This window comes from Triticum urartu, chromosome 3A (genome assembly GCF_056163025.1).
Source record: "Triticum urartu cultivar PI428250 chromosome 3A, HENAU_Tu73, whole genome shotgun sequence".
Classification (NCBI taxonomy): Eukaryota; Viridiplantae; Streptophyta; class Magnoliopsida; order Poales; family Poaceae; genus Triticum; species Triticum urartu.
Genome location: NC_141875.1, coordinates 423,038,376 through 423,050,886, shown reverse-complemented (window position 1 = coordinate 423,050,886; position 12,511 = coordinate 423,038,376). Strand labels below are relative to the sequence as shown.

The window sequence follows — 12,511 nt, the reverse complement described above, 5'->3', positions numbered from 1 at the left end:
AGCCGACCGTTGGCTGTATTATTAACCATGCTATGAGGAGAGATAATTTAAGTAACTTTAGCTGGTTACTCATACTATGAGTAACATCGCACATATCAATATAATATAAGGCTATAACCTAATAAATGAAGCTTTGCATGACACCATACTTATGTTACTACTACTCACTAGTATGAGGCTGATTATAATGGAAGTATCACAGATAGTATCATGCGTACCAACTAAGCAATTTTGATGATGTAGCATAGAATTAAATGAAAAAAGAGAGGCTTGAATATCATATCATGATACCGTATCATATTAAATGATGTGCTACTTTGTATCATGCATGACAATAAATGTAGTCTTATATGATACTAACATATGATACCATGCATTACGGATGTAGTATCATACACTAGTATCATATGCATGATACTAGTATATGATACTCCCGAAAATGCATAGGAGCTCTCGGTTGCTACGCCCCCCTATATTCAAAAATAATTTAGTAATTCAAAAAAGTCAAAAAAAATCCCAAAACTTTTTACGGAATCAAACATGACCAGGTATTGCACTCGTATAAAAAGATTTAAATAGGAAATCACTTTTATTGTATCTGGGTCAAAGATTTCCCAAAAAATGCTAGATACAAGTACTATTGATGCTATATTGTCGTCATAAATTTGTTTTTTTGCCCTGAAGTCAACGAGAATTATTCCTTGGCCAAACATTTTATATGAGTACAATACCTGGTCATATTTGGTTCAAAAATATATCCAAGATTTTTTTGGCTTTTTTTGAATTATTAAATTATTTTTGAATATAGGGGGATGGAGCACCCGAGTGCTCCTAGCCCGCTTCCATGATACTCCCCATTACAACCAGAAGTAGTAATATAGTCTAGGAATATGTGTAAGTTGCTCTTCATTGTGACTAGGGAGGGAGTATTCTTTACGCTAGTTGTAATGGGAGTATCATAGATAGTATCATGCATGTCAACTAGGCAAATTTGATGAGATGGCATAGAATTAAATGAAGAAAGAGAGGGTTGAGTATCATATCATGATACTATATCATATTAAATATTGTGCTACTATGTGTCATGCATGCTCATAAATGAAGTCATCTATGATACTTTCCATCATGACCAGCCTTATTATTTTGTGGGAAGCAGCATTAGGTGACATTAATGACACACAGATTCCTGAGAGAAGAGTTGTCTGCTCCGGCCATGTGTGTGGAGGGGTCTGCGTTGTGCAAGGTAACGCGTCGCCGCGGGCAACCGGCGGAGCGGGCAAGTCAACAGAGGCCCCTTGGCTACCCTGATCAGTCGCTGCACCCCGAAATGCTCTCGAAGGTTTCAGCAGCGGCTAGCGGTCATTCCGTCGCTAAAGAAAGGAAGTCGCATCTAGGCCAAGTTGCAGGATTGCAACGCAGAAAAGGGATGGATGGACCATTTCACTTGGTGCAAACACAGACAGGCAGACAGGCAGAGAAAGAGCCGTCGTCGTCGCCGGCTACGAACGAGCCCACTTTGAGTAACGATTCTTCTCGTCGTGAAACATTGCAATCGGCTAGCTGCCAGGCTACTCCTCTTAGCAAGCGAGTTCCAGTGCGCGCATAAAGGGGATGGAGGAAGAAACATCCTTGTGCTAATCCTGTCGTACTTACTACCAAGTTTTCATACGGCTTGATATCTAGACGTACCATGCAGGCAGCCTAGCTGGCGATCAGAGAAGCTTCACGGGTGGTGGTAGTAATAATTAAGAGGACAGCGGGCAGAAGTTTTTGGATGCATGGGCATGCGCATGCTTTATGTTCCTTCCAGCTTACCGGGAGGGATCGGGATGAGCAGACGGGTGATTGCAACCGGCAACCGGACGACTGAGATCACGAGCCACTCGGCCCTCAACGGGAAGCACGCAGGACGAGGGGATGACTGACTGCACAACCAAACCAAACCAAACCTAACAGGCGCAGTAGTGGCGATCGGCCAGCCATCGATAACGTGGACGGACCGAAGCGTACCTGTCATTCAACGCAAGGCAGGCAGGCAGGCAGGCACACTTAGTTATCCATATCTTCCAATTGTCCGTCGCTCTCGTGATGCAAAATTTGCGCGTGGGCGTCCGCCCCAAAAACTAATGGGGCCGAGCGGAGCGCGGCGCGTGCAGCCCGGGCCCCCGCGTGCGCGCACTAGGCTAGACCAGTAGTAGGCAACTACACTAGAGAGAGAGAGCAGCGCGCGGCAGCAACAGCGGTGGAGCGCGGCGAGCACGACCACCGGCTTCCCGAGGGCCGGGCCGATCCCTCTCGCGTCCTTGTCGTGGCCAAAAGACCCTCCTCCACTCCACCGTCGCTTTTTTTTGAAACAAGGACTCCACCGTCGCTTTGCCACTTATCCCCGCGCCGATTGGAGCCCCACGCGATACCCCCGGACGGGTTCAGAGATCTGACGCATATGGCCGAGATTTTGTGCCACGCCTCTCCCTCTCTCTGCCCTTTGACATTTACACAAGGTCAGATCCAGAATAACCGACGCCTGACGCGCCCAAGTGGCTGGTCAAGCGCAGCCAATAATATAGGATGGGCATAAAGAGTCAAGCAAGCTTTAAAGTTAATTCGCGGCTTCCATATTCCCCTCCCCTGCGGCCCCTTTAATGACGCCACAGAGTTCCATCCAAAGATTCCACCCTTTTTCTTCTAGCTTGCCCTCTCTCCCTTTTGACTTTTGGAGCAAAGTCAAAGAAAACAATAGGGAGGAGAAGCCAAGGCCCTTTTGACAAGTGCATAGCATAGAGCCCCGCCCCAGTATACAATACAATGCCGAGTGGCTGATCCTTTCAAATCCGGACGCGATCTTCTCCCTTATCCCCTGCTGCGAAGCGCGCGCCGTGCCCACCACTTGCCTTTGACTTTACAGGGATCGAGTCATCCCCCTCGTGCCACTCCAGAGTACGCGTCTCGAGTATGTACAGGCGTACGCGTATATATTTGCGCTTCCCCGGACCGGCCTGCCAGTGCCAAAAGTCAACCCCATCCCGCCCCGGCCACCACCACGCGTCCGTCCTACCTAGCTAGCTCACTTCGTCAAACCTCTCCAAGCTCAAATCCCCGGTCGCCGTTCATGTGCGGCCTGCTTCTGCGCATGGAGCACCTCAATGACTGGGACCTGCAGGCCGTCGTCAGGAGCTGCGCCACCTTCTCCTCCTCCCGCCACCCCCAGGACCGCGCCGGTCCTCCTCCGGGCACCGCCGCGGCGCCGGTCAAGCGGGAGCCGCGCGACGTGGTCCGGCCCGCGTCGGCGGCCAAGGACGCGTCGTCGCTGTACGGCCTCGAGTACCTGGACCTGGATCACAAGCCCTTCCTGCTGTCGGCGCCGTCGTCGCAGTCGTGGGCGGCGGTGGACGACCGCCACGAGATGATGATCTCTTTCCCCGCGGCGGCGTCCACGTCCGGCGTGCGCCCGCGGGTGCCGCCTGGCCGGAAGCCCGGCATGCGAAGCAGCACCCCACGCCCGAAAAGAAGGTACGTACTACTATATACCTATAGTTGATTTGTGCACCCGGCCCGATCGCTTATGCAGCGCGATTTGGATCGGAGAAGCTTGCAGCCTGCTGATTGTGATTTTGTTTGGTGGTGGTGATGGTGGCGGCGAGCAGCAAGAAGAGCCAGCTGAAGAAGGTGGTGTGCGAGGTGCCGGTGGCCGACGGCGGCGTCTCCTCCGACCTTTGGGCATGGCGAAAGTACGGTCAAAAGCCCATCAAGGGCTCGCCTTATCCCCGGTAATTAACTACTGCAACCACTTCCACCGGCCCGTTTCCATGCGTTACTGTCGTCTCGTCGATGCACTAGCTCCCCCCCGTGCACAGCCTTGAGACCAGTCACTACCGCTAGTACCTTCTGTTAATAGATTCGCAATAACTGATTTCTCACACGATGAACATTTACACGGATTTCATCAAACCTTTGGTCATTTGGATATATATACTCCTAATTACAAACAGTATAGTACTGGTAGTACATATGACCTGGTGCTTAGAACTTGCTAGGAGTAGATTTTAGCCGCGCACCTTGCAATTTGGCATAAGTTTTGGCCACTACACGTCACATGTACTTTTGCAGTACAAACACGCATGCTCCGGAAGGTACTCAAGTACTCCTCCGTACCAGTACCTATCTTAATTACTACTCCTAAACTTTGTTAGCTTTGTGGTCACAGGGGGTACTACAAGTGTAGCAGCATGAAGGGGTGCATGGCCCGGAAACTGGTGGAGCGCAGCCCGGCCAAGCCCGGTGTGCTCGTCATCACCTACATGGCCGACCACTGCCACCCGGTGCCGACGCAGATCAACGCGCTCGCCGGCACCACCCGCCACAAGACCACCCCTGCCGACGGCCACGCAGGGACGACGACCACGACGTCGCCCAAGAGCCACGGCGATGCCCACGAGGCGGTGAGGTGCGACGACGAAAGCAACGAGACGTCGTCCATGGCGGTGGACGGTGCCACTGAGGACGCGGCGGGGGATGACGGCGGCGAGTTCTGGCCGACGGAGCTGGACCTGGACGAGTTGTTGGCGCCCGTGGATGGCGATCTGGATCATGTCTTCGACGAGGACGACGCCCTGGGACGACGGCTCTCGCTATAGCTGGAGAGGAAATTTGTAGCTATAACCTATAGGCACCACCGATTGACAACTTTTTTGCCCCTGTGTTCACATATTTGCGAAGGAGGGGTCACGCAGCAGGCAAGAAGCCATGTATATGCGTTTGATGTGTGTTTTGTGCTTGATCCCTCTCAACAAAATTGATGGAAGATTTCTGATGTAGCTCCAGTCTTGTATACATGTAATTGTAGTTCGTCAAAGCCTTGACCACGCCGAGCCAGCAAGAGCTAGGCACCTGGTAGATCATAAGGTCTCGGTAAATCGTTTTGATGTGCGTTTTGCGCATGATCCCTCTCAGCGGTTTGCCTACTAACGAGTATGAGTTTTTACACGTAACTCAAGGGCATCAAAGCATTTGACCACGCCAAACCAGTAAGAACTCCACCTTCCATGCATCCAACGAAAGGTACCGCGGCTCACGATGGTAGAAACACATATCATAAGGTCTCAGTAAATCGTGCTCCACTACCACGAAAGTGATTCCGCTCTTTTCGCCCATAAGGAAATTCTGTGACTAAGTAACTGCTAACTTTCTGAGACAAACACATCATCATTAAATTTCACGATCTATGTGATCGATCTGATCAAACAAAAATTAAGTGTGATGCACAGATTTCAGACAAAAAATAGCACCGTTTCACAGATGATAGTTTTGGCACCAGTTACAACGGACGTTTTGCACTTCCATACCACAGATGCACAGGTATGGCTTACTCTATTACCAACTGTAGCTCGCAAAACTAGGATAAGTACTTAAAAGCTAACCTGCCACGCAAACAGCTTACAAATACGGAAACAGAATCAAGAGCAACACACAATAATCCGACCGACAATGATTTGCAAGTCTGCAGCCAAGTTAACACTCACGACCCGACCAGGATTTACAACATGGATGATCTGGATTCATTAATACTCCCACTTCTTGAGCTCCATTCCATCAGGAGGGCTCCCTTCAACCGTCTTTTTCCCGACATCCTTCCAGTTGGTTGAGAGAACGGTTCCATTAGACTCCACCTGCAACACCAGATATGTTCAGACAGCAAGTAGTAGTATATGATCTCAGTTGTGACCTTTGTCAGCTATGCCAACACAGGTCAATTGACAAAAGGGGAGCCACGAGGATGGAGAGCACATACAAAAGACTTCATCATTGCTCTGCGCATATCTTCATCAGCATCACTGTAAATTTCACGGAAAAATTTGTTCAATGCAGCATCGCCATCAAGTTTTTCATCCTTCTCCTGAAACAAGATCAAAATCATGAGAAACTTCAATGGTAGTAGGGCAGTAGTGAAATGAAAGGCTCAAAGATGATACAAGCTGCACACACACACACACACACAAACCTGTTTTTTCACTTCAGCTTCAAGCTTATCCCAGTCCTTTTTGGATTTTGATGACGGATAAGATGGCCTCTGGGCTGATTCAGCTGCAAAACAAGGAATACATGCAATGTTTCAGTGACAAATGGAAGACAATGCAATATAACACTAACCCAGAACTCAGATTTTGTATAGAACTGGTATGCTGTTCATCTAAAACCCAGCATCACATACACGGTTCAGGCTTAAAACTACCTTAGTAGCCATTCTGCCAGCTTGAAAGCTACATAAACAGCCTGGGACTGAAATAGTAGCCATTCTGCAAGCTTAGGAGTCAGCACCAACCAGCATTTTAGATAACTTTCTTATAGATCTGTTACCCTCAGTGTGCATGAAAGTATCTTTCTCACTAAGTACAGAAATCACCATATTCTTGTTGACTATCATGTCAGGAACATGCCATAAATTTGCGCTGGTTTAAAATATTTTCAGTGATTATCTTTCATAAGAAAAAATTGTAGAACACAATTTACAGAGGGAGTAGTAATCCATACAAAAGCTCAATCACAGCAAGGTTATCACTAGACAAGTCAACAATTTTGCTCGCATTCAGCCCTCAAGGAATTACCTGGTACATTTATCTTCTGAGGAGCCTTTGGTTTACCAGTATAATCCAATGATGTCCAAGTTACTGGCTCAGCTTTTGCAAGGCGCATTTCAACCTTTGTAGACAACACAGTATACTTGCACTTATCTGGGACGATCTGATTGTCAAAAAACAACAAAATTACTGATGAATGTGCAATAGCTCAACCCAGTCTGGTATACACCACCACAAGTAAAAACAGTTACATAGAGAGAGCGTAATTGATTCTCAACAACTTCCATGCATTTAGGGAACAATCCAAATACAGGAGTTCTCAGTCATCACTGTAAGTTGCCAGATGGAGCGAGAAACAAACTATATCCAATCAACTGACAAGTTTGTCAAAGGTGCTACTCGGCAATGAACTATTGACCATGTGTATTTCCACACCACATGAAAACTTGGGCCCTTAGCAATCAATTTACTTTGTCAGTTACAATATCCTACTTTATCAGCAGATCAATTGCTGTTCCTAGAACATAAATTTGAGGATTAACATAATAAATTAGTTGTTTTAGAAACAAAATTAGTATATTATATCATATAAAGAAGACCTCATTCCATCTCCGTGTGTAACTGACTAACAAGAGAGTACTCCCTCCGTAAAGAAATATAAGAGCGTTTAGATCACTACTTTAGTGATCTAAACACTCTTATAGTTCTTTACAGAGGGTGTACTGTTTAGCCTGGCTTCGTCGTTATATCCAGAATCATGTATTTCCAAAGTTGTTCATAAACATATATGTGGGAACCTGTATGTGCCACTCATGTTCTAGATAAGGGTGGAAAACTTGTTTGAGAGGGAAAATAAATAAATTATTGATTTTCTGTACTGAAAGTTGTATTTACAATATATATCTCCTATAAATTCGTATTTACAGATTAGTTACTAACAAAAACATGAAAACTATGCTTTTGAGTCACCCTGCCTTGCGTGTATGTTCTGAATATTTAGTACCTTCTCTTACCAAACAATGCATCATACAAGTGACATAACAGATACAGCATGTACTGTTTGCATTGTGTTCATAAGTAGCCACATACAGGTTAAAAGGATGAGGAGGTACCTTTGAAAACAGACGAGGCTGAAAATGGTATGGTTCCTCACCGGGAAGTTCAATTGAGACACTCAGCTAGAAAGTGAAGCTAGATTAGTCAACACGGTGAAATGACAATTGATTTGCAAGAATAAGGCAAGGGAAACACACCATCTGTTCACCAAAGTCAACAACCACGCTGTCAGCTGGAACACCCTTAGCAAATATAGTCAGTACCACTTCTGTAGGAGTATTGTAGTAGTCATGCCTACAACATCAAATGCATTGCCAGAAAATGTTAGCATCCATCCACTGTTTACAGCATAAACATTTAATCATTCCTTAGATACACTAGTATTACGCACACCTCTGACAATGTGAATGAGGTGGAAATCAAACATAAATTTTAGTGCATGTAGTAGATGTCCCCCCAAATTTAAATGGGCTCATACATAGAAAATAATTTTTTTTATCATGGGAGAAAGAACACTACTGAAAGAATTCTGCACCAATTACCTGTATTTGGGCTTGCTTGGCACTTCTATCGTTGGCTGTGCATTCTCCATATTTGCACCATCCTGGTCCTCAGCTTCAGTAGCCACAGTTGTAGCCCCGGAAGATGCCCCCGAAGATGTAGCTGAAGCAACAGCCGCAGCGGCATTCTTTACTGGCACCTGGCTAGCCTCCTCTGAACACATAACAAGTTAATGACACCCCAGCAGTACAAGTGTGGGTAAGAAAGAGCAAATGAAAAGATCATATGCAGCTTCAAAAGTGTTAGCACATCCCGAAAACTGGATGGTGATGCAAGGCTGCTATGGGAGATTTTAACAGATCACAATAACTCAAAAATTGGGAAAACACAGAGGACATACATTCCTATTATGGCATGCCCAATAAAGAATCACTATATCCATTAGGCAATTGCTGAGCTAAATATGTTTGACTCACCAGCTATACGATCATCACACTCCTTCATCAGACGAGTAAACCTCGAGTCACCAGATGCATAAGAAGAACCCACTTCAAGAGCAGCCTTTGCAGTTTGGTATTCCTCCAGCTTGATGCAAGCAGAGCTGCATAGAATTATTCTTGTCATGTCAAAATAAAAAGGGAATAGATGGCAGTTTATTCTAAAATTTTATGTTCAACTGATGAAGCGAATAAATGCATGACTGACCCCTTCCGAAGGTATGCTTTATGCATCGAAGGATCAAGTTCAATTGCTTTGTTGGCATCAGCTACAGCCTCTGCAAGACAAAAATTACCACGCGCTTAGTACACTATATTGTGCAAGTACAAACAGACAATTACTATCAAGTAACAAATAAAAAAGGCATGATCTAACTATTTCAGTATGTCCACAAATGTAGGTCATTGTAGCCATTGGCACAAAAATGAAGGAATTAGCCTCAATGAACATCATGCCATTCTCTTGCTCCTAAATGCCCTGATTATTCTCTTGATTTATGTGTTCTCTACTTAAGAAGAGCAGTTGAGACTAAGAGAGATTTATGTATTCTCTACCCAAGAAGAACACTTGAGACTAAGAGAGACACTCAATCATGAGTTATGATCATAGGGAATAATATGAATGTGAGAGGATAATGCTTAAAATAAACAAACTATATTTGTAAATATAGTGAATGGCTAATTGAGCTTACATGATCTTTCATGATGGATAGTTAAATAATATTCGGGGCTAAAGTTTACAAAATGAGTTCAACTGGTAATTAAGAACTGAAATGACATTGTACTCATACATGGATGGTGTGGCACTAACATTTTGAACATTCTAGACGTAAAAGGGCAAACAAATAAGCCACATGGCAAGTTTCGAGTTTGACAAAGAGCAGACCAAGGCTTCATTAATATGCAACAACAAGGAAACAACTATAGATCACGGACAAACAGGGATTAGGTGCTAAGAAATTCTGCAAAGTACATAAACATGGTTATGAATCATAAGTATTACTCCATGCACAACAATGTACCTCTTGAATCTGCAGATGTCACTATTATATCTTTTACTTCATATAATCTACAGATTTCACTATTATATCTTTTCCTTCATAGATAGAGTAGAACAATTGTTTAATGCTATTACTACAATTACTATTGCATTTTTAAAAGCACAAGGCTTCCACCAAGTCAGAAACATAGATATCCAGACCTCACTATGCAGGGAATCAAATTAGCTTTTTGTTCTCAATTTATGAAGCATTCAAACAAATAACCTCATACAGAGGAAAATTTACATACGATTTTACGATAGTTAGTTAATGTGATGCGATTTCTAGCATATCAAGGAGTGGCTTGTAGCTGCCTGAATAATATTTTTACAAAGGCAACATAGGGATACTTAGGTTATCACAAAGAAATGTACCATTGGTTACAAATTGTTGCCAAACACAGGGTTTTTTCAAAGGCAGCCGTTGTTCATGGCACTAGGCTGGAGAGGAAGGTCCTCACCTCCTTGGCCATGCTAGGACACCGAATCTAACTTCAGGAGGATAGCATGTATTCCATATCCTCATAAACTGAGCAAATAGGCAAAACAAAAGCACGCACCTTAAGAAAAAATCCATATTATGATACGACAGCTCTACATTTGGATGGCATTTTACTTTACATCATGAGGATCGAAATGGAGTTCTATGCAACAACTCAATGATACATGAACAAGTAATAAAACAAGATGTGCGAACAACCAAATACTTATTCAGAATACTGAACTGCAAGATAACAAAATAACAATACTCTAATGATGATACTACCCAGATTCTTTATGGTGATTAAGTGCCTCAGAGTTGATATAAATATAACACTTTACATGCCACCACATTAGATCTCGTTCCTTTTCAAGGTTAGGCTAAAGGCTGTGATGTAGGAACAGAAATCAACAACAGGCATCTTAACAACCAGAGATCAAACAACCCACTAATAGAATCTCAATGTTAGCACCCGTTTTGACTAATTTCGCCAACATATATGAGCAAAAAGCAAGCAATAACTGTAGCAACTCAACAAGTGCATATCTTTTTTAGGGCGCAAGTCGTGTAATGACTACAGTAAACACGCTGGAATGCTATTCTACCCCATTACATTCCCTAGCCTATGCAAACTGGAAGTCAATCCTAACTGTAAATGAGAGGGATTCAACACACTTGTACGTCAACACCTGCACACACAGAAGCTATGTGTGCTGACACTAACGAAACAGACTTATTTCACACAAACCAGAGCAACCCCCAAAGGTGCCATCTTTGACCCACCGACACTTGGCGTACAACACAAGTAACGTAAGGATTCGGAACGAAAACAAACCGAGCTTATTAGGGCCTAACTCGCCGCTTGAACCCCGCAACTAACGTAAAACCGCACCGCCTCACCGACAACGCAACAAGCGACGGCGAATCGAACTCATCTGCTCCCAGAACCAGACGCAAACATCTCATAGGGGGGCCTAGCGATTCCATCCACATCCATGCGGCAAATCATGACAGGGTTCGGCATAAGCAAACGAATCGAGCCGCAGGGGCGGGGGGGCGAGGAGGGGAAGGCGGGAAACACGCACCAGTGTAACTGCCCAGCTTGATGTGCGCCTGGGCTCGGTCGGCGTAGAGTTCCGCGGTGGCCGGCCCCGCCTCGATGGCCTGGGTGTAGAGCTCGGCGGCCAGCTCGAAGTCGTCGTCGACGAAGGCCTCCTTGGCCTTGCTCTCCAGATCCGACGCGGCGGCGGCGGCCATGTCTGCGTCGAGGTGGAGAAGACCAGACGAAGACTTTGGGAGAGGTGAATAGAGATCGACGGTATTTGGTGGGGAGGGGATGGATGGATCCAAACCAAGGGCTGATTGGATTGGATTGAGCTGCGTGCGGTTAAACGGCCTCTTAAGGGCCCGTGGGGCTGTTTCTAGAGTGTTCCGGGGGGAGGGCCGAGGGGGGGGATTGCAGTTGCAGTGCGTTGCAAGTTCTCCCTCTTTTGTTTTTTGTTTTTTGCTTTTCCTCATCTCTTTTCCTTTCCTTTCCTTTCTGTCTTTTGTGCGGATCAAGCCTAATTGTTTTGCCTTTGGGACCCAGGAAGTTTCACGAATCATCATTGCTTGATTAGCCTCCTGCTTTTTTTTTGAGGGTTAAGGGGGTGACTCTTTTCGATCTTGGTGTCTGAGATCGTGATTAGGGAGCAAGAAGGCTGTCATTGGCGCCACGTGCAGTCGTTGCCTTGTGCAGTTGTGCGTCGTCAATGGAGATTAGAATATGATGTTGGATTGATGGTACTAAACGCTGCATGGCATCTTTGCATGCTAGGTACCGTCATAACTCAAGCAACATGGAGATGAGAATAGACATGGGTGAGCTTGTTAGAAGATTACATCATCCACAAACCGGACCTCTCAATACCCGCTCTCAAGCGCTCAGACGGACTGGCCGGTCAATGACCGGACCAAAAATTGCCACCCAACCAGACTCCTCATAGCCGCCCTAAACGCCCGGACTGACCGGTGGATATGGGGAGGCCCGAATGCGACCTGACATGCCCGTCACATAGGCCTGGCCTATGGCCTGCGCCGCCCCCATATGTCCCCATAAAAAACCCAGCCGACGAACCCTAGCCTCTCTCCTCTTGTCCGTGTAACACCTACGATGCGGTTATATCTCCCATGTGTCGGAGCACGACTTAGAGGCATAACCGCATAGTAGGCATGTCGCAAGAGGGGTAATCTTTACACATCCCATGTACTGAACAAGAAAGGGATAAAGAGTTGGCTTGCAATCGCCACTTCACACAATACATAAATATATCATTACATCATTCAGATACAATCAAGGTCCGACTATGGAACCAAAATAAAA

The 12,511-nt window shown here is 45.5% G+C and overlaps 2 protein-coding genes across 2 annotated transcripts; one reads left to right on the top strand and one right to left on the bottom strand.

The window, feature by feature from the left end:
* Window positions 1–2,828: 2,828 nt before the first annotated feature.
* On the top strand, window positions 2,829–4,852 carry LOC125544167 (WRKY transcription factor 22). The gene is made up of 3 exons (XM_048707757.2): window positions 2,829–3,510; window positions 3,645–3,767; window positions 4,205–4,852. Exons 1-3 carry the CDS (start codon window positions 3,110–3,112, stop codon window positions 4,632–4,634), a joined length of 954 nt encoding a protein of 317 aa, XP_048563714.1. The 5' UTR covers window positions 2,829–3,109; the 3' UTR covers window positions 4,635–4,852.
* A 413-nt stretch (window positions 4,853–5,265) lies between these two features.
* LOC125544166 (protein SGT1 homolog) lies at window positions 5,266–11,547 on the bottom strand. The gene is made up of 10 exons (XM_048707756.2): window positions 11,235–11,547; window positions 8,838–8,907; window positions 8,609–8,733; window positions 8,174–8,345; window positions 7,829–7,925; window positions 7,688–7,753; window positions 6,603–6,738; window positions 5,999–6,081; window positions 5,789–5,893; window positions 5,266–5,666 (listed from the first exon to the last, which is right to left on the bottom strand). The coding sequence occupies exons 1-10, from the start codon at window positions 11,404–11,406 to the stop codon at window positions 5,559–5,561; spliced, it is 1,134 nt and encodes a 377-aa protein (XP_048563713.2). The 5' UTR covers window positions 11,407–11,547; the 3' UTR covers window positions 5,266–5,558.
* Between the last annotated feature and the right edge of the window lie 964 nt (window positions 11,548–12,511).